The sequence below is a fragment of the Nelumbo lutea genome, chromosome 3 (genome assembly GCF_056320005.1).
Source record: "Nelumbo lutea isolate HS-2025 chromosome 3, American lotus-T2T, whole genome shotgun sequence".
In the NCBI taxonomy this organism is placed as follows: domain Eukaryota; kingdom Viridiplantae; phylum Streptophyta; class Magnoliopsida; order Proteales; family Nelumbonaceae; genus Nelumbo; species Nelumbo lutea.
Genome location: NC_142686.1, coordinates 18182489 through 18207806, shown reverse-complemented (window position 1 = coordinate 18207806; position 25318 = coordinate 18182489). Strand labels below are relative to the sequence as shown.

At 34.9% G+C, this 25318-nt stretch overlaps 1 protein-coding gene, 1 long non-coding RNA gene and 1 pseudogene across 4 annotated transcripts; all 3 read right to left on the bottom strand.

Moving 5' to 3' along the window:
* Positions 1-2626: 2626 nt before the first annotated feature.
* On the bottom strand, positions 2627-7409 carry LOC148863319 (replication protein A 70 kDa DNA-binding subunit B-like; annotated as a pseudogene). Its single transcript, XR_016109326.1, has 12 exons — positions 6726-7409; positions 5929-6076; positions 5676-5831; positions 5409-5529; positions 5025-5295; positions 4831-4933; positions 4627-4751; positions 4464-4542; positions 4238-4385; positions 3748-3908; positions 3543-3663; positions 2627-3050 (listed from the first exon to the last, which is right to left on the bottom strand). The product of XR_016109326.1 is annotated as a replication protein A 70 kDa DNA-binding subunit B-like (transcript).
* A 3744-nt stretch (positions 7410-11153) lies between these two features.
* LOC148863318 (uncharacterized) lies at positions 11154-14094 on the bottom strand. 2 transcript variants are annotated; one of them, XM_088976192.1, is made up of 4 exons: positions 13704-14094; positions 13498-13576; positions 11893-12745; positions 11154-11451 (listed from the first exon to the last, which is right to left on the bottom strand). In XM_088976192.1, the coding sequence occupies exons 3-4, from the start codon at positions 12681-12683 to the stop codon at positions 11301-11303; spliced, it is 942 nt and encodes a 313-aa protein (XP_088832318.1). In that variant the 5' UTR covers positions 12684-12745; positions 13498-13576; positions 13704-14094; the 3' UTR covers positions 11154-11300. The 2 variants fall into 2 exon arrangements, with proteins under 2 accessions (XP_088832318.1, XP_088832319.1); XM_088976193.1 differs by having other exon boundaries at positions 13503-13576; positions 13704-14050.
* Positions 14095-17194: 3100 nt separating this feature from the next.
* LOC148863317 (uncharacterized) lies at positions 17195-18011 on the bottom strand. The gene is made up of 3 exons (XR_016109024.1): positions 17766-18011; positions 17565-17670; positions 17195-17387 (listed from the first exon to the last, which is right to left on the bottom strand). It is a non-coding gene; the product is annotated as an uncharacterized LOC148863317 (long non-coding RNA).
* Between the last annotated feature and the right edge of the window lie 7307 nt (positions 18012-25318).

Sequence of the window (25318 nt, the reverse complement as noted above, 5' to 3'; positions counted from 1 at the left end):
TATTTTATGTTCTATTTAATACTTTTTTTTAATAATGCTGATTGACGAAGTTAGAATTTAGAAAGATCAAGGACCTCAAGCAAAGGAGGTTTTTGTTTTTAATTAATGGAAGGTGATTTGTGAAAGGATTTTGTCAACAGAGTTTGAAAATAGCATTCTGTGAAGTGGCACTTGCCATGTGAAGTTGAAGGGAATAACAAATCTCATCTTATTTTAATTTATTTTCTAAATAACTACTTCAGCTTTCACAATTCATTTACAGGTTGAAGGGAATAACAAATCTCATCTTATTTTAATTTATTTTCTAAATAACTACTTCATCTTTCACAATTCATTTACATATTAAATATGTACTGGACGGATTGGATGGATCAATAAGACATATAAAACCAGTTCAAACTTAATGGTCCAAAGTGTTTTATTGGATTGGATTGGACCTGATCCATCCATGATGAATTTACTTATATTGGATTGGATCAAATTGAATCAATATTTAGTCCATTGATAAAAGATAGGAATAACGGGTGTCAATGGACTAGGTTTGGGTTGGAATCAATCAAAGTTAAAATTAATTTGAACAGATTTGAACGGTCCAAACATTGAATTAGCCCGTCCAAAGTATTCATTGAATTAGATTGGACCTGGTCTGTTTGATTCATATTGAACTATATTGGATTGGACCAAATTTAGACCAATTGACACTCTGGGTGATTAGCTGGACTAACCAAAGTGGATAGCTTTTGTAGCACAAATGACCATTTGCACCACTAGAATTGTATTTGTTTCATGGACTGTTAGGGGAGGGCTACCCCTAGGAGTCTAGGACTGTGTGCCCTGTATCTTTCTCATTGTACCAAATATTCAGAATTCAACCGTTCAAATCTTATACAATTTGGGATCAAATTTGGATGTCGAATACCATTAATAAATTAAATTAAAAACAATTAGAATATTACATATTACTGATCTATATATTTTATATGCGTAGGTAAAACCCAGTTGCCTATAACTACATTTAGGGGTGTCAACGATATTCAAAAATCCGATTTTGAATTTGATATTCGACATAATCGAATTGAATTTGGATAATTCGAATATCTAACCAGTCAAATTCAGATATCCTATTCTTACCGAATAGTTAATAGGATTCGAATTTGGATATGACCTGATTTGATTCGATAAACATCCGAATTCGATCGATTATTTAATTCTTATATATAATATATAAAAATAGTTTATATTATTTATATATAATAATTAAGTTATATAAATAATTTATATACTTTATATCCTTTATATCAATAAAATATTTATTTTATATATTCATTAATTATCTAAAATAATTAATTAATCAAATTCGAATTGAATCGAATATTCGAATATTTAATCAGATTCAAATTCAGATATTGCCTAATCTGATTCAAATTTGATCCGTTTACACCCTTAACTATATCAGCTTATTCTCTCTCATTGATTCCCAACCCTCTTAGAATTTTGTGGTTTTTATTTTTGAATTAAAAAAAAACAAATGTGAGAATTTTTAATCCTAGTTGGTACTTGGGCATCTTACCGGTATCTTCTAGTGAAATGAATTAAAAATAACTTTGATATTGTATATTATGAATAAAATGACTTGAAAATTGCCTCTATAAGCTATGACACAAACATACAACATTGAAACTAAATTGATAGATACATATTAGTGTTAGTTTTATGTAGATATAAGAATATTATCAGATCAGATTGGAGGGGATCCTTGTCTGACCCACTTATGAACAAATCAAATTTGGATCCGCAAATACAATTTGAAGTCTCATGGAGAAGCCCAATAATTGTATTGCAATAAAGCATTAATAGCTCACCTAGGGAAGCAATTTAATCCGATTGCTGGGACTTGGTCTGCTATACCCCATCAAGTTGGAAAAGGTGTTGAATTAAATGAGTGAAAAGGGTGACGTACAAATAGAAACTAGCCTGTTGGAGAACTGGAAAAGGTGTTGCTACCGAGGGAGATGCATTACTGGACATTGGTCAATGGTTATCAGAGCTCTATTGGAGACTGACTCTTCTCCTTAGCATTTACAATACTTTATTAGCCGATTGCAGAGCTTATTTACAGAAGCATCTTCCCGTTCTCAGTTTACTATATTCCAAGGTCTGCAAATTCTTCAGCCCATCGTTTAGCCAAATATGGCCTAGTAACTGAGCATGTTATTTTAATGAAATGCCATGTTAGGATTCCAGAAAAAAAAAAAGAAGCCTCTGCACACATCTTATGAACAAATGTGATTCTGGGCACAGTTGAATTGAATCCAGAACAATACGTTAGATTTACAATCCATTCACACAAAATGATTTCTGGGGTGTTTCAGAACCACTTCTAAACATCTTATCTTGGTTTCATTCTATAATTCATCTTCTAAAATGAACTCAACAAGAATTTTGTTCCAAAATACAGAGAAGTTCACTGTGTTGCTCTCCTCACTTGATGACTTGAAGCATCAATCTGTACAAAGAGGGGAGCATTTTTTTTATAATACTAATGAAAAAAAATGGTGATAAGTGGACTCAACATTTGGTAGGTTTCTACAGCCCTGTCTCGAGAGACTCGCTATTTTAAAGCATCTCCTGTAAAGTATAATTTTTTGACTGAAGGGTGCAACTAAGTCAAAGTCATTAGTAAAAAATAATAAAAGCATATACATAATGTCTTTCTGAATACAGCCCTGTCTCGAGGCTGAACTGAAGAGCATATATTACATCGATTGCAAGTCAAAAGCCAGATTTCAAATTTTTGACCCAAGAAGACGAGCATCCACTTCCAGACATGGGAGGAATCCAAGTTAGAAAAATCACGAGGTTTGCATCTTGGAAGACTCCTCTAACAGAAACCTGGATTCAGCAGCAAAATCAACCGGAGCCTGAGATCTGACAGTAATCCTTTGCCTTTTCTCATTCATGTACTCATTCTGCGAGACACTAACTCGAAATAGATGGGGAACCCATGTAGCTTGTTTCAGTTTTAAGTGGTATGTGTTGCTCTCTCCCATCTTACATTAAACAAGATAAAATAAGGATGTACCTTGGTAAATAAGATTAGATTAATAACCAGAGCATGGGAGTTGTGACTGGTATTCATTGAGGTTACTATGAGAAACCCAGCACTAACCAAAGTTGCCAGAGACAACTCCAAACATTCAATAGTTAAAATTGAAATGGAACCCACTGCACTAGGGTCTGTGCAATGAGATGTAACCAAAGGGAGCAGTTAGTTTTACACGCATGGCCATAACATAAGCATCACAGGATAAAGACAAGGCCTGCATAATGGGGTCCACTCAATATGATTCCACTAGGACAATGGGATACACATTGGATTTGGAGCCACACCACATGGCATTAGTATTTCCCATAAATCAACAAAGTGTCTCAAGAGATAATTAGACCATGGAATCAGTTTTCAATTGCTAGCACTTGCTCAAGAAATATTTTCCAATATGCCGGTGCATGTTTAATGATAACTACTTTAGTAGTTAGTTTACCTGTGATTTCATCTGATCAAGCTCATCTGCAGAACATCCAATTATTTGTTCTGCTTGTTCATTGAAGACGGAAAGCCAAGCTTCCCCACTTGGATCAGAAACCTTCATTACCACTATATATCTGCCAAAGAAGAAACAAAGAATTAGAATGGCAGCATTAGAAGTTTTCCACTTTGTGGTAAAGGTGACGTTTGAAATTTCTAACCTCAAACTGCAGTCCTCGTCATTCTTTTGGCATCCTTCACACCAATATCCAGATCCAATAGCATCAGTCACTTTCTTGTTGCATGTCTTACAAGCTCTATACCACATTGTCTGATCGAGCTTGATAGAACTCGTATATGCTTTTATGCTGAAAAATGCAGCCTGCCCAAAACAAAGTAATTCAGGTTGCATCACCTGTGAGAAAGTTATCTCAACTTAACCAACCCAATTCAGATCCAATCAGGTTGAGTTGAGACTCCCTTGATTGAACATAACATTAATTTAACAAGCATTATCTTTCACATAAGCCTCAGTGAAAGTGGAATTAACTAAAGCTTCAAAGAAATACCAGATCAGAACATCCTGATTTATTTTATTTCTCTGTGAACTTTAAATATTCACCCAAATTCTATAAAATTAATCACCAAGTAAAGATTTTGTCGAGGTTTAAATAGGAAAAATAAAAAAATAAATATTATAACAACAAATACCTTATTATCCTCACCCAAGGATGGGTTGCTGGTAATGTGTGAAAGGAAGACACGATCAGAGTACAGGGATCTTATTCCATTATTTGTACTAGTGGTCAAACCCGAGCCAACAGAAGCCATTGCAGCCCCTTTACCTTCAGATTCATACCTGTTACCCGAAGGATATACAAACATTAGATGTACTGATGTATTAAATTAAATGGGAAAACAAAGTATAGCATCTTGCCAAGATTTTAATTTCTTTGATTCAGGTATTTCTGGATTTACCAATACAATGCTTTTGTTCAAAGATGACAAAGATTCACCTAAGGAAACAATTAACACAACATGAAGTGAGGACGCACCCTTTTCACTAAATAAGTGTATTTACTGATATATATTGAGACTACCTTGGAAGTCTCCTACTTTAAGGCATTTTACTGCTACAATTGGGGCAGTGTCCACCATATCTAGCAATTTCTGCCCTGCTGTGGTAGCAAGATCATTCCACAGAGACACCACAACGGTTTTCTTTCTGCAATTAATGCCTCCAGATTGTTAGGATACAATCAAACTGGAAGAAAACCAAATAACAAGAACAGGCTTTCACTTACGATTCATCAGCAATTGTTATGTCACGTTTTGGGATACTCTCATTGTTGCTCTTCCTTCTTACACTCAAGGTAGGAGAAACATTCTGAAAAACTCCAATAACATCTGAACAGTTACGACAAGAAATTAGTCAACAGAATTGAAAGACTAAATGTTGAAAGGAAAGGAAACATAAGAGATCCAACAGGGGATTTACCAACAAGCTCCTACCCATTAACATAGGGACCCAACTGATCAATTGGAACAAAGTTGAATCTTGTCTGAGGAATAAATATTCTCTCTCCAGTTGCCTCCTCCACCTCAGAATTTTCATTTAAGGTCATCTCATAATCATTTTGAACTGTCTTAAACAGCTTGTTAGCAACTTTTAGAGTTCCTCTAGATATGTAATAAACCTTTCCCAATTCAAATTTATCATAGAACTTCTTTGCGGCATCATTAAACATTGTTGCTTGGATTTGTGTACCCTGTGTTAAAAAAACAATTTCACTAGCTTCTTAACGATACCACCACAAAGAACTTCAGCCTCTTGAAGGAAAAAAAAAAAAAAAAGAGCAGGCATCACAAAAATGCTGCTTACATCTTCATCAGTCAACTCAACATTGAACACATAACCTTCTCCTCTAGCATTTTTATAAGACCGCATGTTGCCTTTGCTCGTAAGCCAAACATTTATGGTCCAGTTTACAGCAGGAGCCATGCTGAAACTCAAAACAGTAAAAATGGTCAAAGCCAATAGAAAAGAGCATTAAAGCAAAAAAAAAAAAAAATGAAACACACCACCCAGTATTATGAGGAACAGTCAGATGAAGAAATAACCAACTTAGAAGAAAACAACAAAACTCACTTTCCATGCTGTTCATGCATAATCTGTGCAGCAGATTTAGCTATTACTTCTTGCTTTGGTTTAAATATAATGCCCGTTTCTTCCTTTTTCACTTCAGTCCTGATTTCAGTTTCGAGTGCAGGAGAAGCCACCTCACATTTTGTCACAATTAAATACCTGAAACAGTTCGCACCCAATTTTGGTTATGAAAACCAAACATGGGAAAGCAGATAAGAAGCCTTTAAAGGAATTCAAATGTTGGTCCAAGTCTTACTTCTCAGATTTGTAGGGAAGGACATTGAAGGTGTAATCAAGCATACGGATGAGCCCAAGATTCTGGATACTTCCAGACTCAAATCTCGGATGATAGGTTAGATGGAAGAATTGTCTTAACTTTCATCTTTCCATCACTAGCCATAAATCTGCATGCAAGGAACATATACTCAAAATCCATATAAATATTGCATCAAAGAGGGAAACGAATAGTTGGACATCCCCTTGGCAAACACACTTGATCAGCTAAGCAGAGGAGAACATGAAATTAGTGATCCGAGCAAGTAGCAGGAGTAAGAAACTCCCCGTACTTCTGATAGCTTGATCAAAGGTGCTAAAAACAGAACACAAATGTCGATTAACATAGAAACGATAAATTGGAGAATTCTCTAACTTGCTTTGATCTGCTTGGCGGAAAGGGAACGCTCAAGCATGAATTGAGGAAAATCTATGGATCCGGAAAGGAATGAAGCAAAGCCAAAACAACAGCAGGGGCAGAGCATAAATGGAGAGGCAAGAATTAATTGAGGGAGCAAGAAAGGGCGAAGGCGTCGATTAAAAGTAACAAAGATAAATATCCACTAAGTAGCGTACACTGTATATGAGGAACCTAAGATACCCAAATGTAAAACCAGAAATAATGGTGCATATATTCTTCAACCAGAAAGGCAGAAACCTCAGTTGGTTAACATGAAGTTCAACAAAGGAATTAAAAAAAATGAAATCAACACAGACACAGTATGCCGCAGTCGCATTGAATGAAACCAATAAAGGAAAAGACAGTGGGAGAAAACTCACGTGAATCTGTTGCCAACTTGCTTCAGATCGACTACTTGAACAATGATTTCCAGAACATCAGAAGACGAATGGGGAGAAGGGTTCGCTAGTATGCTGGAAATGGCATCTGGAGTGATGCATTTCCCCATTCCGATGCTCATCCCAGTAGTTTTCCCTTCAAAAGATTTTCTAAGAGGAGAGACAAGAGAGAGAGAGAGAGAGAGAGAGAGTTGACGGGAGTCGGAAGGGATGGATGACCCTTTTGTATCTGAACACAGAAATGCACATGGCGGCAAATCGATCCGAATTCTCACCCGCCAGTTCTGACTTATCGTCTCACATCGGACTATGGAGTTTCCAAAGCTCTTTCACTTCGCTCTTCAGGATCAGGGTTTCCCGCCAATGCCAAAGGATGGTTGAAAGCTTTTTACTGGGAAGACTGGTTAGTTATGAATTTGTCCTTCACTATTTTTCAAAATTTCAAAATAAAACTCAATCGATAAAAAAAATTCAAGAAAATGAATCCATCACAACAAACTCTTTTGGCATTCTGCAGCCTTCCTCATCTGGTGTTGCTTTTGCCAAATCTGCAAAACTAGCATTAGGAAAATCTGCATCATTGATCACTTCCACCGTGAAATTCGTCAATGATGGCTTCTCTATTCAATGGTCTGGCTTTCTCTTCGAGTAGCATCCCTTAGCAATGTTATTGGGATCTAAGGGGTGGTAACCAGGAGATAGGCATAGCTATTCACCATGGTTTTCAAAACCGGTCCGTTCCCCCAAAAATCGGATTTTCTCAAAAAAAAAAAAACGTTGATTTTGGTCATTAAACCGTTGAATCGGATGGTTAACCGTTTGAACGGTTTTGACCTTTTTTTATTTTTATTTTTATTTTTTTTATCTTTTATCAGAACGGGTCATCCTTCAGTTCAAATGGTCGGACCATTCGACTCAGTAACTGGACTCTAACCGATTCGATCTCCAGATCGATTTTAAAAACCATTACAGACAGGGTTCGGTCTGGCATGTGAGCAAAAAGGGTATTACCATGGAGCACACTTTAAAACAAAACTATAGTAGTTTAAAATTTTTGCCTATTTGTAAATTCTCATTATGGGGAGATCTTCCCAATGCACGACTACAACATGAGGCTGGGTGAGGTGCGTTTTGTGAGGAATAAATTCAAATTCCACCAAATCACCATGACTGTAGGATACCAACTCATTGTTAAAAAAAAAAATCATTAATATGAACTGTACAATGAATGGGGTGACCTCATTGTTGCCTTTGATGAGACGTTGTCAATGAACACTTCAACTGCTATAAGAGAGTATGGGTGTTAATGGACCAATTTGGATTGGACCCAATCAATTTGGACAGATCAGACAAACCAACAAGACATTGGATTGGATCAAACCCACCTAAAATATTTATTAGATTGGATTAGACCTGGTTTGTCTGTGATAAATTTATATTGGATTGGATTGGATTAGATTGAGCTAATATCTGGTCTATATGTATAAGATAAGAATATAGGTGTCAATAGACCGATTTTGGGTTGAAACCAATCTAAATCAAAATTAATTTGAACAGATTTGACGGGCTAAACATTAAATTGGGCTGGTCCAAAATGGCCCAAAATATTCATTGGATTGGATTGGATTGGACTTGGTCCATTTATAATGAATTCACATTGGACTGGATCAGACCGGACCAAATTGACACCCCTATATGACGGCAATTTTTTATTTATTTTTGTTTCAGATTTCACTTTTTTTTTTCATTTACATTGAAGACGAGATGTAAACGAAACAAAGATGTTAAAATGAATCAGAATTTGCATTCTTCTCATTTGCACTCTTATGCATTTTGTGTTATTGCAAATGAACTTGCATAACAAACAAACTTGGCGAAAACTCAAATGCAATCTATAAATTAAAAGATGCACAATAGGGGAAAATTTTGATTCTCTCCATAGGAGCTCCTGTCAACTTTCTACCTTGTTGTGGCACATGTTTATGACACTCTATACTAATGTTAACTTAGAAAATGATAGAAACCTTAAAAAAAATATTTATTTTTAGGGAGAAAGTCAGTTCAGCTCAGGATCTATTAGGGTAGATGACAGCTCGGAATTAATGCCAATTCACGGGGAGGCGTTGATGCATAAAATATAGGTTATTACCATTTTGAATATTTATAGCTCTGCAGTACAAATCAGAATTGTGAATTGGGCCAATCACTTCTCCATTACTTTTATTTTAAATTTAATTTATTTAACAAAATTACAAAAGAACTCCACTTGCCCATGTCTCTCATCTCCTTTGTCTCTCTCATGTTCTTCCATCGGCGTCCTCTATCCCTCTCTCTCTCTCTCTTCTCTCCATTGCCATTTCCTATCTCTCTCCCCTCAAGATTCCCAAGATCACCCTCTCTTTCCTCTCCTTTTCGTTTGCCCCATTCTCCCTCTCAGCAGAGCAGCCACCAGCAATAGTCGGAATTTTTTGCAGTTGCCAATACCATTTTCTCACCATTCCGTGGTTGCCACTGGTTTCCATTTCAAAGCGAAATAAGAAGACGAAGGCCACCCTCTGGTCGTCCTATGAGAAAGTATTTCTTCATCCGATAAAGGATTCACTAACTTCCCAACCCATTCAACGATTTCATTAGAGTCATTTCCGTGGTGGAACGCAGCAAGATCAATTCGGTGCTACTCTTGACGATAATCCCATGAATCAGATCAAGGTACCGCCAATATGTTCCTTTTGTCACTTTCTTCAAATATTACATTTTGGGAGATTAGAACAGGTGCATGCCTTTGTCAAATACAATTAACCTTGTCTGCATCAGACAACTATTCTTTGAAGGAGATTTTTGTGGATTATCAGTGTCTGTGACTGCAACTGGCTCTACCCACGGCAAATGGCTATGACTGGTTCTCTCGGATGGATTAGGTGAGAGAGAGAGAGAGGATCTTGGGGTCAATGGAGCGGTTGGGGAGAGTGAGACCATGAGAGAGACAAATAAGAGGAGAGGGAGAGAAGACACGTGGGCAAGTGGAATTCTTTGTAATTTTGTTAAAGAAATTAAATTTGTTTTTTAAGGTTTTTCTCATTTTGTATGTTAACGTTAGTGTCATAAAAACGTGTCACAACAAGGTAGAAAGTTGATAGGAATTCTTGTCGACAAGAGACAGCCAAATTTTTCCCCAATCCCAGTCTGATTATGGCTAGACCTGTTTCAAGGGCCGAGTCGGGGCTGATTTGGGCCAGGCTTTATCTCTTTATTAATATAATACATTCAGTCCCAAGTCCGGCCATTGGTTTTAGAGCCCAAGCCCGACCCTCTTATAAAGCCCAAAGCCTAAAGCACAGCCTAAAAATTGGGAAAAAAAATATATATATATATATATATATATTATTTTCTTACTCAATAAAAAAATTGATTTATTTATAATAAATGACCTTACAACCCAAAAATATTGAAACATCTTACTATTGCTTGAAAAAAAAAAAAGAGAAAAGAAACAAAGAAATATATAATATATTTTTTACTAAATAAAATATTATTAGGCTTGGGCTCTAGCTTGGCTGGATTTTTCTAAGCCTGAGCCCGACTAGTAAAAAAGTCAAGCCTAAGCCTACTGTTTTGGGCCCAAGTCGGCGCTTGCAAGCCTGAAATAATGTCAAAACTTGACCAAGAACAAATCAAATCAGGTTGGGTCGTTGGGCAACCCAGCCCATGAACAGTTCTAATTAAGGCCTTGTTTGTTTTGCAATTCTTATATCTTAAAAGCAATTTTTTTTCACACTTCACACTATTCATTGAACACCTCTTATAATTAAATTCAAATACCTCACAACACTCTTAAATTTTGTCCCCAAAATGCCCGTCATGCATTTTATTCATTATTTATTATTAGTAACACAATCTTACTATACTTTATTAGAATTTTATAACAAAGTAATAAGAAATCATAATATAAAATATTGTTTATTATTTCAATATTAATAAATTAATATCTTAATAAGAAAATAATATTTTTCAATTAATAATAAAACATTTTAATAATATAGTATTATAGTATTATTTTATTGTTTTGTAAAAATATTACATTATTATTATTATTATTACCATTTTAGTATTTGCTGTGGAGTGTTATTATTAATTCCACAACCTGGTGAACAACTATTGCGTTCATTACAGTTCAGCTAAATCCTAAATTAATAAATTGATCATAAATGATGTAAAGGCTGCAGCTTGATACCATTGAACAGAAGGATGTTACAGTCATGGTTGCAGCACTTAATTATTATTGTCAGCTCTATGTACCCATACCTTACTCAACGTATCTAATATAGAAGTTACTTAATTTCTTTTTGTATACCCATGCAAATTTTATAATTAACATGGTTCCGAGTTTTATTATAATGCGACTGAAGAAGATTCAAAAGAATCAAAACCAAGTATTTAACTTTCATATAAAGGCCCCATTTACAAACACCTAAAGGGCAAGTTAGACAATATACTTATATCCTTTCGTATGTTTGTCATAGGATAAAATGAGAAAATCTGGAAAATCCCACTCTCTGATCAACAACAAAATGGGCAACAGGAGAAACAAGGGAACCACTTATTTTGAGCTGCATCCGGGGTTGCTCCTGGGGTCTGTGACTGTGGTTGTTGATTTTGTTCAGGATCCGCCTTCACTGAGCCACTTCTACCTCCTCCTTCCCCTGTCAATCTGCAAAGGCCCAAGACTAGTTTAGTTGCATGCAGTAGGACACAACCATGACGCCTCTATGTAATTATATAAGACCATTATGGCCATGGATGGTAGCAGAATGGACATGCACAGATTTTCTTTCTGCAACAATTGAAGGGCATATTGATGGCATCCTGGCACACAACATTAGTGGCATGGCCACTTTTTATATAATAAAACATACATTATGATCCACATGTAAATTTATTTAACTTGTTTGCAAAGATTTCTCATACATACAAGCATAAGACAACATTCCATACTGGACACAAATATTATGTACCCAAGATGCAAATTTATGTGCACAATACACACAGAACTACATGCATGTATAAGAATAAATATTTTAATATCTTGGTATAGACAAATGTTGGAAATATATTTCTATCATTTAATGTGGCAGAAGATGATATAACTTACATCGGAAAAGCAAAAGATTGAATGCTGGTCGCACTAGCATCGGAACGACGAGATGTGCTAGATGACTGGCGGATAACATCAACAGGAGGATTCTTTTCTTTGTCTTCTGCAGTTGTCCTTAAAACCTCCTTCATGGTTTCAGCGGCTGCTTCAGCTACACCTAGGCTATCCCCCAGATCTGTACCTTTGTGAGGAGAGAGTGATGGTATATTAGCAGGGGGCGAGCTACTTTGGAGCATCTTCAACTCTCCGGACTTTGTCAATTCACCAGATAAAGTCAGCTCTCCAGATCTACCAAACAGATAAACATGGTCTCTGGAGAAACTATTATTACCAACATGGATGCTGAATAATGACTCATTGGAAGCCACACTCCATTCCAATGGTGTTGTGGACTTACTTCTTTCAAACACAGAAGCTGGGATCCTATATGGATCGGGCACATCATACCGGTCCATCGTTTGGACTGGAGGGGATTGTTTTGATAAACCATTGTCTAAGCCCAAATCAAGAGTAGTACTGGACAATTGCGGTCGATATGTGAATCCTGGCATCCCTTTCTCAGACTCTCCAAATTTGGGAGACGAAATACTAGAGGCATTCCTCTCAGCATCTTTAAAAGCAAACTGAGCAACCTCATCATTGACTGGGTTGGATTCGCCAATTAAGTTTCTGTCCACTTCAAATTGTTCATCCAATGACGAGTCTGATGATGATGACGACAATGATGATGAACGTTGAATTCTAACTTCACGAACAGTATCCTCAGTATTCCCATGTCCAGATTCCATGGTTAAAGTTATGGAATCAGATGCAGGCTTGAGGTGTCTTATAACAATGTCTCAACTTATCGCTGTATTTTGTCAAAAATAAATAAATAACATGTCATTCCTACCTATAATATGATGCAAGAAGGGAGGCAAATAGACATGTAAGCTTTTTATTTTTTAGCATAGAAAGGATAGAATAATGCACCATGAGAGTGGTAATACTACTTACTGGAATAAAGATAATATTGGCAAGAGAGAGGAGAGAGAAAAAAATTATACAAATCTAAAATGTGTTCGGCATCAATGCATTTCACAGGTGTTCTGCTTCACCAGTTTGCCACACCAGGAAAAAAAATGGAAACACCATTGAATCAAGTCTGGCTAGCCATTTTTAGGGAAAAAAAAAAACATTGCTGCAATGACTTTGGTTGTGTTTAGTATCATTGTTTCTACCTGAAACATGTTGGGTTGGTAAATATAAATTGGACAATTATTATTTGAGGTTATTTATGGTTGAAATAGACATACCTTAAAAATGCTAGAAACATCAAATTGGTGTTTCTTGCTCCAGGGGGGTTGAAGTCTAATTCATTCTAGCTGAAATAATTCTCACATGTGATGTGAATAATACATATCTCTCACCAATTTGTATTGATAAATTCAAAATATTTCAGGTAGAAACAGCAATGGTACGAAATACAACCTATGTATTGGGATTTGTGAGAGGGGTTCTTGAATAATCAAAATGATGTTTCTTGAATCACCTTGGTTTTCAATCACCAAAGCAATGTGGCATACCACACAAAAGAAATACAAATAAATATAAATAAACAACCTCACTTGAAATTGAATCATCTAGCTTCTTGAACCATTTCCAGAGAGTGAATAATCCCCAACTTTGTCCCGTATTAAACCTACATAAATCCAAAAGGAAGAAAAGAAACAAAACAAACCCATAAGCTTATTTGGCATGATTATTTGGAACAGAGGATAAAAGAAAACATTACAGTAATCGAATAATTTCCTTCTGCTTAAAATTACCTGGAATAAGGGGTGGATAACAGGTGGAGCTGAAAGGAGAGAGAGGGGGTCTCTTTCTGTGTTGCTGTTTCGCTCTCCTCTCTTCTCCTTGACACCCTCCCTCTGTTGCCGCTGCCTTGTCCGGCAGAAGGAGAGGAGGAAATCAGGAGTTGGAAAAGAGGCGAGTTGGAGATAGGGGGAGGGGAATTAGGATTTGCATGATGGCTCCGGACGGGAGGCAGTGCGACGTTTTCGGCGACTTCCGCTCCCAAATAACCAAATCTTGTTGTCGCTCGCGCCATCCACCGGCCTCTCTCTCTCTCTCTCTGATTCCTATCTCACGCACAATACACTCCTCCTCTCTATTCTCTATTCATGTAGCGCGTTTGAAGTTTGAACGGAGAACTCACACGCTCTCGGAGTTGGCTTCGTGTGTTTGTTTCCCGCTTGCGCGCGCGAAACACATAACGTGGCAGCCATCTAAACAATGGGCCACGCCCTCTATCACATCTAGCGGTCGTCAATTTTTAAATTAATTTCTTTCACATCTCAACGTTGGTAACATCTCCCGAATTAATATACGGTTGCGATTAGGGGTGAGCATTTGTTCAGTTAAAATCGAATCGAAATTTTGATTTCGGTTTGTTTGGTTTACTTTTTTACGGTTCAGTTAATTTGATTTTAAAAATATTTGGTTTCGGTTTAAGTTTTCAGGATTAGAAATTCGGTTAATAAAAAATATCAAATTAATCAAAATTTATTATATATGTAATATAATATATTATAATATATATATAATATATATTTATATAAAAATTTAAAATATATTAATATATACATATAATATAATATACATAAATATATTAATATATAATATATAATATGTACTAATATAATATTAATAATTCGATTTCGATTTCAGTTTTATTTTATAAATTTGATTTATTCGACTCGGTTTTTAACCGAATGCTCACCCCTAATTGCGATGTGCGGTGAGGCACGCTCTATGGGACATAGATGTGAATTAGTCTTAATTCTGTCCTTTTCTTCCTCAAATTTTCATTTGCAATAAATACTCTTTACTTTTCCCCTTTTCATTTAATGCATCGATGAAGGAAGTTATTTTATTAGAATGCCCTTTCAAGATTTATAGGGACAAATATATGAATTTACAAAAACGAATATAAAAAAATAAAATATCTCTTTTTTGCTCATTTTGCTTTTTTTTTTGATAAATCACTTATTTTGCTTTTAAACTTTATCAAACAAAACCCTAGTTTGACAAACTTTATAGCACGTGTATGTGCATTTGCGGTGGTAGTATCTCTAAGACAACTATTTATAATTTATGGGCAGTTTCTAAACAGTTATAAGTGGGTAGTTTCTAAAGTGAGAGTAAATAACATATATGCCCATACTTGTATGCTTACACAAGAGGGATAGAAAACATCTAATGAAAATTCAAGAAAGAAGGGGCATTCACTCTTTTATAGATGGTATAGATTTGTTTAGACTTTAGAGAGGTGAATTGAGCTCCATACTAGCTAGGTAGTAGGGATGCAAATTAATAGGATTAGATTCAAATAAGGGTATATTGGAATATGATCTGGTACTATAAACTTTAGATCCAATATGAAGATTCGATTGGATTTCAAAAACATTGAATTTGAATTCGAATTCGATAAGGAAGTCAGATATCTGAATATGATCCAATTCAATTTAATTTAAAAAATAATAAATTATTAAAAGGAAAAAGAAAATATAATAGTTAAATAAAAAGAAATATTGTTTCAAATATTTTCATCATATATATATATGTGTGTGTGTGTGTGTGTGTTTCTTATAAGAATAAATAATTTAAAAATTACAAAACTGCAATATATATAACATATTTATAAATATCAAATATGGGTAATCTTAATTTGTAAACCAAAATTCCAATGTGGAGATATATGAACCCGACAAAAACAAGATCAAAGTGGGTGTTTGGCGCCAGCTCGTTTCATTTTTGTTGATGTGTCATATGTGTCATATCAGCAATTAAATGGAATTGGCAAGAAAATCCCATTTGGTAATTTTATTTAAAAAAAAAAAGTTTTTTGTAATGATTAACTCTGGAACTCGTTAAAGGAGGGTTTTTTAAATCACACTGGTGGCATGGCACATTAAACTTTGAAAAATCTAATTAATTTATCTGAGATGTCACATAGTTGTCATTATAAATATATTATAATATTAAGTAAATTCGCTTTAAATGCTCAATCACCTGCATCCCATTTTTTGTGTATTTTCAAAAAAAATAGATAAAATGAAACACTTGTTAATCAAGGCCCACTCATAAAACGGAATACTTGTGAAATGATCTTCTTGGAATTTGGAGATGTTTAACAATAACATAACAATTTCAATGTGGATTGGAAGAATGCTAAAAGAGGAACATAGTGCTAAAAAAATAAAAAGCAACTAAAGTGTTCAGCTAATCTGAATTTTTTATATGATGGTTTGACGAGAGAGGAAGCAATGGAAGAGAGAGGTAGGGATGTCCACTAGGATTGCAAATAGGTTCTGATCAGATCCGATTAGATTCCAAATTCAATCTGGTAAGAAATAGATTCGGATAGCTCTTTTGATCCTAATAAATCTGATTGGATCAGGGAAAAAAAACTTGATCGGTTTAGTTAATAGAGACCGGATTCGGTCAGCACAAGGCTTGTTCGAATGGACTTTGCACTGACTGAATCCGGTTTATAGTTAAGGATTGAATTAAAATATACCCAATCAGATCTATCACGACCCCATCTAATCGTTAGTTATGAAATATTATATTTTATATTATATATATATATATATATATATTATATTAATCCTATCATTTTTATTACAATTCTAATCAAATCAGATATCGGATAAGATATTCGAATTCAAAGCATACTCTTGAAAATTCGAGGGATTCTTGCCAAATTCAGATTGGTCAGATTTCTTATCGAATCAGATTGGGTATACCCTTTACCAAATCCGATCCATTTGCAACCCTAATGTCAATGGGCATGTCCACCGACCCAATGTAGGTCGGTCTGACTTTAACCCAATAGGCTCGGGTCAATGCGGGCTTACCACCTAATCCAACCCATTGACATCCCTATATAGAGCCCGACACCCGGAGATATTTTAGAGCTTGAATGGTTAGATTGTGAATGTTATCCCAATTGATCAGAGACATTATCAGAACTAAGAAATGATATTTATAACTGAGTTTGTCTTTGAGGAGGATCTGAAGCTCAGGTTGAAATAAATATAGGTTAGAACTAGGAACCCCATACCTAACAATATTCAAAACCAATGATGTTGTCTCTCTCACATTGTAAATTAAGTCTGTTTGTGGACGGAGATCAATGCAGAAATTGGTTTAGTCCAATTCCAATGGTACCAAGTTGGTAAGAACGAGAAACAAATTCTCAACATCTAAATCACGAAAATATTGATTCTAAGAAATTCCAAATGAAGAGATGGAAATTAAAGAATTTAAATACTTTGTAGATGCATTATCTGAAGATTGAATACAAATTTCTTTAAATGAAGGATTATCCATTAACTGTTAAACATGGAAAATGAAAATTAAAAACCCATGATTTCCTTATTCACAATGGTGCTAAATACTTAGACTGGTGAAAGACCCACTTCCTGAAGACACTGATCATCCAGTAGCTGCAACAACAAAGAAAGTAAAGTGAATAATCCATTCGATTGTTTAACTGGATTCAAATAGAACCACCTCCTGGGGAGGACAGCTTTGGGGATTACATCTCTGTAATTTCTGGATTGGGCAACTTGATTTTCTTATATGTTTGCAAGAATTTAATTGAGTTCTAACGAGCTGTATACCTTTGGTGGGTTTTTAGCCGGTGGCAAGAGGGGCCCTGCCTTTCTGTTTCTTGCCATAAGGCCTCTGGAGATGGGAGACATCAATCGATCAGTCGGGCTCATATACCTGCATTATAAGTAATCATAGAGTTATAGAATAAGCAAGAAGAAAAAGAAACCCATTAATGTGTTGGTTAAAGCTTCTGTGGCAAAATCTGTCACCTTTCAGAGTACTTGAATGACTTGGGGACTTAGAGAGCATCAGGGGTGATGGGTTTGTGTATTTCATTGTCTGAACCTTGGGATTCTTGACCTCGCTACAGAGTCTGAGTCTGAGGAGATGTTCTCTCTAAAGAAGAACTATTCTCAGGTTGGGTTGGCTGTTGCTGAAGCGTTTCCTCTGCTTTCTCCATTGAATTGCAAATGGTGATGTAATGCTTTTACGAGAGAAGAGAGAGGGATGAGGATGTTCTTGGGGGAAGAAGTACTTATACTGAACCAATGTGGATGTATTATTAAGGGTGTGTAGTTGTGGAAAAGACTGTTTGTATGGGATGGAGGGGATTCCAATGGTCGAATTGATTTTTGTACGGATAGGACACGTGGAGATAAGAAAACAAAAGCACCTTTCAATTTGAACTAGTGAAAGCAATTACACGTCGTTGGGATTTAGGATTTTGTAATTTGTGGTTCTACTTCTACATTCTCAAATGACCAAACTACCCTAAGCATCACCAAAACCAAATACATTCAAGACATAGGGCTAGAGCGAAATCATGGCCTGGCTTGGCCTGACCTAAAAAGTCACATAGCCCAAGCTATAACGCCCTTAACTAACATGTTGTTGTTGCCTTGTTGCGCAGACCCAAGCCTAAAGCCCAAGGACCCAAGATTCTAACCAGCATTTGTATTGGGTAGGGATGGTAATTTTCTCCATCCCCATCAGGTATTTGGCTTTAAGTCGAGGATGGAGATTGCTTTGTTGGGGATGGGGACTGATAGTGATACCCAATTAAGGATGGTATAAGGATGGAGACAGGACTCTGGAGAGTGAATTCTCTGACTTGACTCAATCCTGATTATATATATTAAATACATATAATATAATTTATATCAAAATATATTTAAAATATTTTTAATTAAGAATTCATTATTTTAAGCAAATTAATTTTTTAAAATAATTTTAATTTAAAACATTTGGGAATTTGGGTCCCTGACAAGGAACCTGTCTCTATTGAGCATCAAGGATGAGGGATCATTTTTTATCCTCAGCAGGGATCCTGCCATTCCTAGTAGTGAGCTCAGCCTAGAGGAAGAGGAGAAGAAGAAGAAAGAAAGAAAGAAAGAAAACATGCCAAATCCTTAAGTGCATGGCATTGGCATCCATCTATACATTGGGAATATTTTCTATACTTGTATGTTAGATTTATGGGGAGATGTTCTGGATGTGAGACCGAATGCCATGCTGTCAAGGTGTTTACATGGTTTTTGCTTTCAAGAGATCCCAGTGCTATTAATAACCAGGAGGGCCCCCTAGCTATTTGAGGGTTCTACTGAAATTCATTTCAAAGTAAAATGATTTTTCCCGAAAAGTAAGGATGAAGAGAATTTCATCGAACATATTGAATCGGGTTGGATGGTCAGACTATCAAACCAGGAACTGGAAGCAAAAGTTCTTTTTTGGTCACACACACACACACGAGAGAGAGAGAGAGAGAGAGAGAGAGAGAGAGAGAGAGATCTGTCTTCTCAGTAAGGCAATCCCAAAGACAAAAAGGAAAGGTATCACTTCAGCCATGATAGAGTCAGTTTCTCTAATTGGACCACCATAGTCCCACACTAAAGTCACCATCCTCCATGAGAAATTAATATGCTCTAATGGTCTTGGTTTCCCTAAGAGCTGCCCTTTAATTTGATCATAATTTCTTCCATAAAATGATCATGAAAGCTTATAAGGAGGCTGGAAAAGAAGAAAAGTTTGAAAGGGGGCCAGGTTTGCTTGGAATGAAAGCAAAATAAGAACTTTCTTCACTTGGCAGGCATGTGGATCAATGGAATTGAGGCTTGAATTACATTCATGGACGGATAAAACACCATTCCACATACACATATTATAGTTTAGATCCTTATCTTTTTCTTCTTCTTCTTTATTAGTTTGTTCTTCATGTAATAAGCCTTCAGCTACAAGCATTACTAATTACTAATCAGTGTACTTAAACCTAGCTTTCATTGCCTCAAACATGGACCAATTTAAGATATATCTATCTATACTACTATAAAAAGTACGAATGAATGTTCGAAACTTTTCTTGACTAAAATGCACACATTTGTTATTTAGTCCATTTCTAATTATGAAGATTGAAAACATAATTTCAATTAATGTTTTTCACCGCATTTAATCATCTCTTATTAATTCTTGTATTTAAGGTATTAACTCACAGTCTCTCTTATTAAATCTCATATTTAAGTTATTTTTCACTAATAAATGCTACTAATTAGATTTATGGCCAATACTTTTAATAATATAAATCCATGTATTTTAAAACTTAATTTTTAAATAAAAATAAATATAAAAATTTACAAAAATGTAAAAAAAATAGACACATTTATGGTATTTTTATCCAATTAAAAAAAAGAAGTGTAATAAAAAAGAATTATTTTTATTGATGATTAAAATAAAATACATAATCAAAAATGACAAAAAATTAAATTATTTTCTTATTTAGCATAGATCAATAGTTCGACTTTTGGATCAAATCTATCAACCTTTAATGTCATAATTAAATAATAAAAAATAAAAATACATAAAATTTACAAAAAATAACACTTGGGCATATGTATAATATCATATATTATATATTTATATATTAAGCAAAAATAAGTGTATGTACAGTATTATTTTTACACACAGAGAAATAAAAAATATTATAAAAAAATTGAACACATCTATAATTCCATATTTACACTACTATTAAAAATATGAATATCATATATTTATCATATAAATAAAAAATAAGTGTATGTACACTATTATTTTTACACATATAGAAAAAAATTGAACAAAAATCTATAACTCCATATTTACACTACTATTAAAAATATGAATAAGATTGTGGAACTCCATATTCTTTTGACTAATATACCCATTTTCACGTCATTCAATTCTCTATTTAAATCTTACATTTTTCTGATAAATGAACAAAAAAAATATAATAAGAAGATAAAACATTACAAAAATAAGAATTTAGCCAAGTAGGTAGTATTACTAACAATGGTATCCAAAACATTGCAGCCCAATATGAGGTGCTTATGTAATCAGATTCAGCTTTTGCAATTTGCATCCAATTAATAGTGAAAAACAAAAATATAAAAAATAAAAAATACATGAATTTTATAGAACATTTTGGATACATTATTCCTATCATTATCATCATTTAGAATTGCTACGTGCAAAACATATGTGCACTTATTAGTACTATTATTAAAAGTGTGAATCATGGTATAAAACTTGTATTTGACTAGAATACCCCTATTTTTTAGTTAATTCCTCTCTAAATGTGAGGGCACAAAATGTAGTTTAAACTACTACATTTATATTCATTCAATTCCCTCTCATTAAGTCTTATATTTAGAGTATTATTTCATATTCTTTCATTGAATCCTATATTAATTAATTGTATTAAAAATAATTGTTTTTATTAATCATGATATAAATAAAATACAAACTTAAAACCAACCCAAAAATGGAGTTGTTTTCTTATTTTGTGGTAAGATAACAATTTAACCTTTTGGGTCAATTGTGTGAGCCCTAGATGCCATAATTAAATAATATCTCTAATGTCATACATTCATTATACTAAATAAAAATAAGTGTGACAAATAAGAATAATTTTTATAAACATAGAAATAGAAAAACAGAAAATTTTGAAAACATGTTATTTACTATTATCATGACCATCAAAGATTTCCAGGTGCAAAAGCACATGCTCACCTACTAGTATAAGGAAAAGTTTCAAATCTACTGCAATTGTGGCCACAACACTCCCTTGAAACCCCCAAAGAAGTATGGGCACACTAGTATTTGAAATTAATTCACCAAGCCATGTATTTTTTTTTTTTATTTCAATTGCTGGTTTGTCAATATTCCACTGGGGGTTGCAATGGAGTGTTGTAACTAGGGTCGCAATACCCATTGTTGGTCTTATCTATCTTGGGTCTTGGAGGGGTAGAGATATAGATTAGCTATTTTTTGCACAAAGTAGCCGCTCTAAGACTCAAACCCATGTTCTCTCACACTTATGAGCCTGAGGTTTTACCATCATATTTAGTAATGGTCCCTCAATTTAATATATGTTGGAAACAATACTGGAACCCCATTCTTATCTTAGCTAGTATTATCCTGTGGACATGATGGTGGGTCTAAGCTCGCTTGTCCTGCTATTGTGCTTTAGATTAGATAGCCATAAAGATTAGGATACTGAAGCTGTATTTGGCATTCCTTATTTTAAGGTCTTATCTCCTTTTTTTTGTTCAAATGCTCCTGTGAATACCAAGTTTTTAACTACAAAATGGAGATGAGTCCTCATTTTAAGGAATACCAAATGCAGCCTAAGATTAATTACTTTGTTGGTTTTTGATATGAGGTGGGGTGTCGGTGGGAGAAGGTTCAAATTGAAAGAAAGGAAGAAAGAAAGGGGGAGCAATGGGAATGAATGTGAACATAAAACAAAGCCCAGTACCCATCAAACAAGCTGTGGCTCTGATGGTTTCAGGCTTTCAGTTTCAGAGATACGAACTTTTTGAGTAAGGAACAAGAGAAGAGAAATAAATAGGAGAAAGAGAAATTTGGGGTGGAGGACCTGCAGGTGGGGGTACTGAGGAGAGGAGGGTCCCTCAGTTGAATCAAAACGACCATCCCAACTCATTAAATGACATATCCAGCTTTTCATTCACTGAAAACGACTCACACCCTACCCCCTACTACTCTGTCTCCAGCTTCTTCTTCCTCAATAACTTGTATTAACTACTTAAAAAAAACTCCATAAATTGCATTCCCACAATCCCACCACACCCACTCAGCTACTCTCTACTCTCTCAGTCTACAAGTATATGCTATAAATACCCTAATTACTTTTTCTGCTCCATCAACTGATATGATGTCTATACTGTTAAATTGGATGGGAATATCTTTAACATGATTATCATATCATCACTAACATCACCATGGTCATCATCACTGCCATATATATTTATAAGAATATATTTTAGGGACTTCAGGGAAATAAAATGAAAGCCTGACATGATTTACTCATCTGGGTAGTTCTAACCTTTGATTCTAAATTGGCTAATATTCCTTCTCTTTCTTTTGGTGGAAAATGGAATATCGAGCGAGATTATTGTTTATAATGAATGTATCTATGCATATCTAATAATATGTATCAATCTTCAGATATATGAAATACTTTGAACCTCGCCTTATCAAGGGCAAGTATTGCTCTGTTTACACGCTTTATCAAGTGTATCAATACTTTGAACCTGGCTTTATCAAGGGCAAGTATTGCTCTGTTTACACGCTTTATCAAGTGTATCAATACTTTGAACCATATTGAGAAGATCAAATGAAAATTGATCCTACTTGATAAAGCCTTTAAAGGGTTAGTATTTCATGTTTATAATTATAATAATTCCTAGTAGGTAGCCCCAATTTTTTACCATAGTTTATGCATTCAATTTTGTATGCTCCTATTGTTTTCATTGGTTAGTTTAACAAACTATTTGATTGAATGAACCAGTTTTGAGTGTTCAGGAAACAAGAACACTCCATGAAATGTCCATTTATTTGGAAATTAGAGGCATTCAGTCCAGCTGGTCCTTTTGTCTGCTAGATCTCTTATGTGGGTCTACAATTAGTACAGTTTAGGCTGATAAGAGTTCCCACCAACTATGCCTCAGATGGACTAGGTGCTACCAACCTTATTAATAGTACAAGAACTGCTTAAATTTCTCCTTATTATTGTTTGTTGCTAAAGTTACCTGGAAGTACATGTTGATCCCATAAAAAAAAACCCAAGAACATGAAAATTAGGCTATTATTTGGGAGTGTTTATTGGAAGAATAAGTGCTTACAGGATAAATGTTTATTTTCCTAATAAGTGTTTATGAGTATTTGGTGAAAAAAGTGCTTCTTAGTATGGGTATATTGAAAATTACATGGCAGGCTAAGACGGGCCAGAAAAAGATCACTTAAAAAAGAACCAAAGTTTGAACTCATTCCAAATGAGCTTATTACCTGAAAAAAAAAAGGTGATTATTCAGGCCTATTTTCCTTAAGTGCTTATTGCTGTAGTCTTGGCCTAAAATAAGCACTCCCAAACAGGGGCTTAAGTTCCATTTGTGCTTTTCTATCAAATCAAACAGCTAATAGGTTTAGAGGATTGTTGAGTAGAAAAAGGAAAAGAATGTAAGATGAACAAGTCCTCAACTCGGTCAAGGTGAAGCCCATAATTGAGGGAAGTAAAATTGAAATATTTTTTGTGGTTCAAGAACATATAGCCCAGCTGTCCAATACGCATGTATGGTACAAACCTAGATCACCTGTCATTGAAATGTCCCCAAAAGTTTGAAATCATGAGAAATCAACAATCCAAACTCTACCTAACTTCCATATTTTGAGATTTACTTTACAAAATTCACTGACAAGAAAGGCTAGTTTACTTTTTAGTCCCATAATCAATGAGAAAGCTTGTACCCACACAAGAATATAAATATTACATTATAATGTGTTATCCTATTCTTAGGGACACTATTTGTACTTTGAAGATTTTTTTTTTTTGTAATTATACAAGGAATTTTATTCAAGGCTCGTAGTAAGGTTCAAAGTATCGATACCTATTATGCCGGTGGTTTTGTAGGGTATATCAGGGTTTTGACCGGTTCAGGGGGTGGAGGAGCTTTAAACCGGCCCCCTGAATCGGTTTTGAAAAAAATAAAAAAAAGCATAAAACACTATCAATATTGCCCAATAACCCCCTACCAACATATCAGACGTACCGATATTTTGAACCTTGGTTCAAAGTTTCTATATAACCGAACTGAATGAACAGGTGTATCGGGTTTTTCAATACCACAAAATATCTTTTTATTTCTTTTAACTTCTTTTTCTCAAAATTGATGAGGGGATCGGTTTTAGGCATGCCTATCCCTAAAAATGCCCAAATTCCTAAACCCCTCATATTTACACTATTGATGACTTGCCAATACGATACTATATGCTTAATAAGGGTGTAGGGTGTATGTGCGAAATTTACCATTTAAATGATATATTTCTATGTATATTTTATTGAAAATTCTTTGGTACAGAACACATTTATCCAATGGTACCACAGAGTAAGCATTATAGGCTGTAAAGGTTGCACATGAGCCTGGTTCTGGGCCAGACCCAGGCTCATCCGGGTCAATAGATCAATTCATGATGTCATCAACATAAAAATATTTAAAGATAAAATAATTCAAGAACCCCGCAGCATGTTGAGTGGGCTAGGCAGGTCAACTTCACCGAGTAGATAAATCATTGATCAATTCAATGTTTTATTTTTTTTTTTGGTTTTGTAAAATAGCAGGTTAGGGTTTGATCCAAATCGTTATTGTGATCATGTCAGTGGTCCGACCGGCCGGGTCAAGACATTTGACAAATTAAAAGCACCGGCAAATGTTTCATACCAAATTGTAATGGGTTCTATAAGATAGACCCCAAACCGGACCAATTATTTATCGGG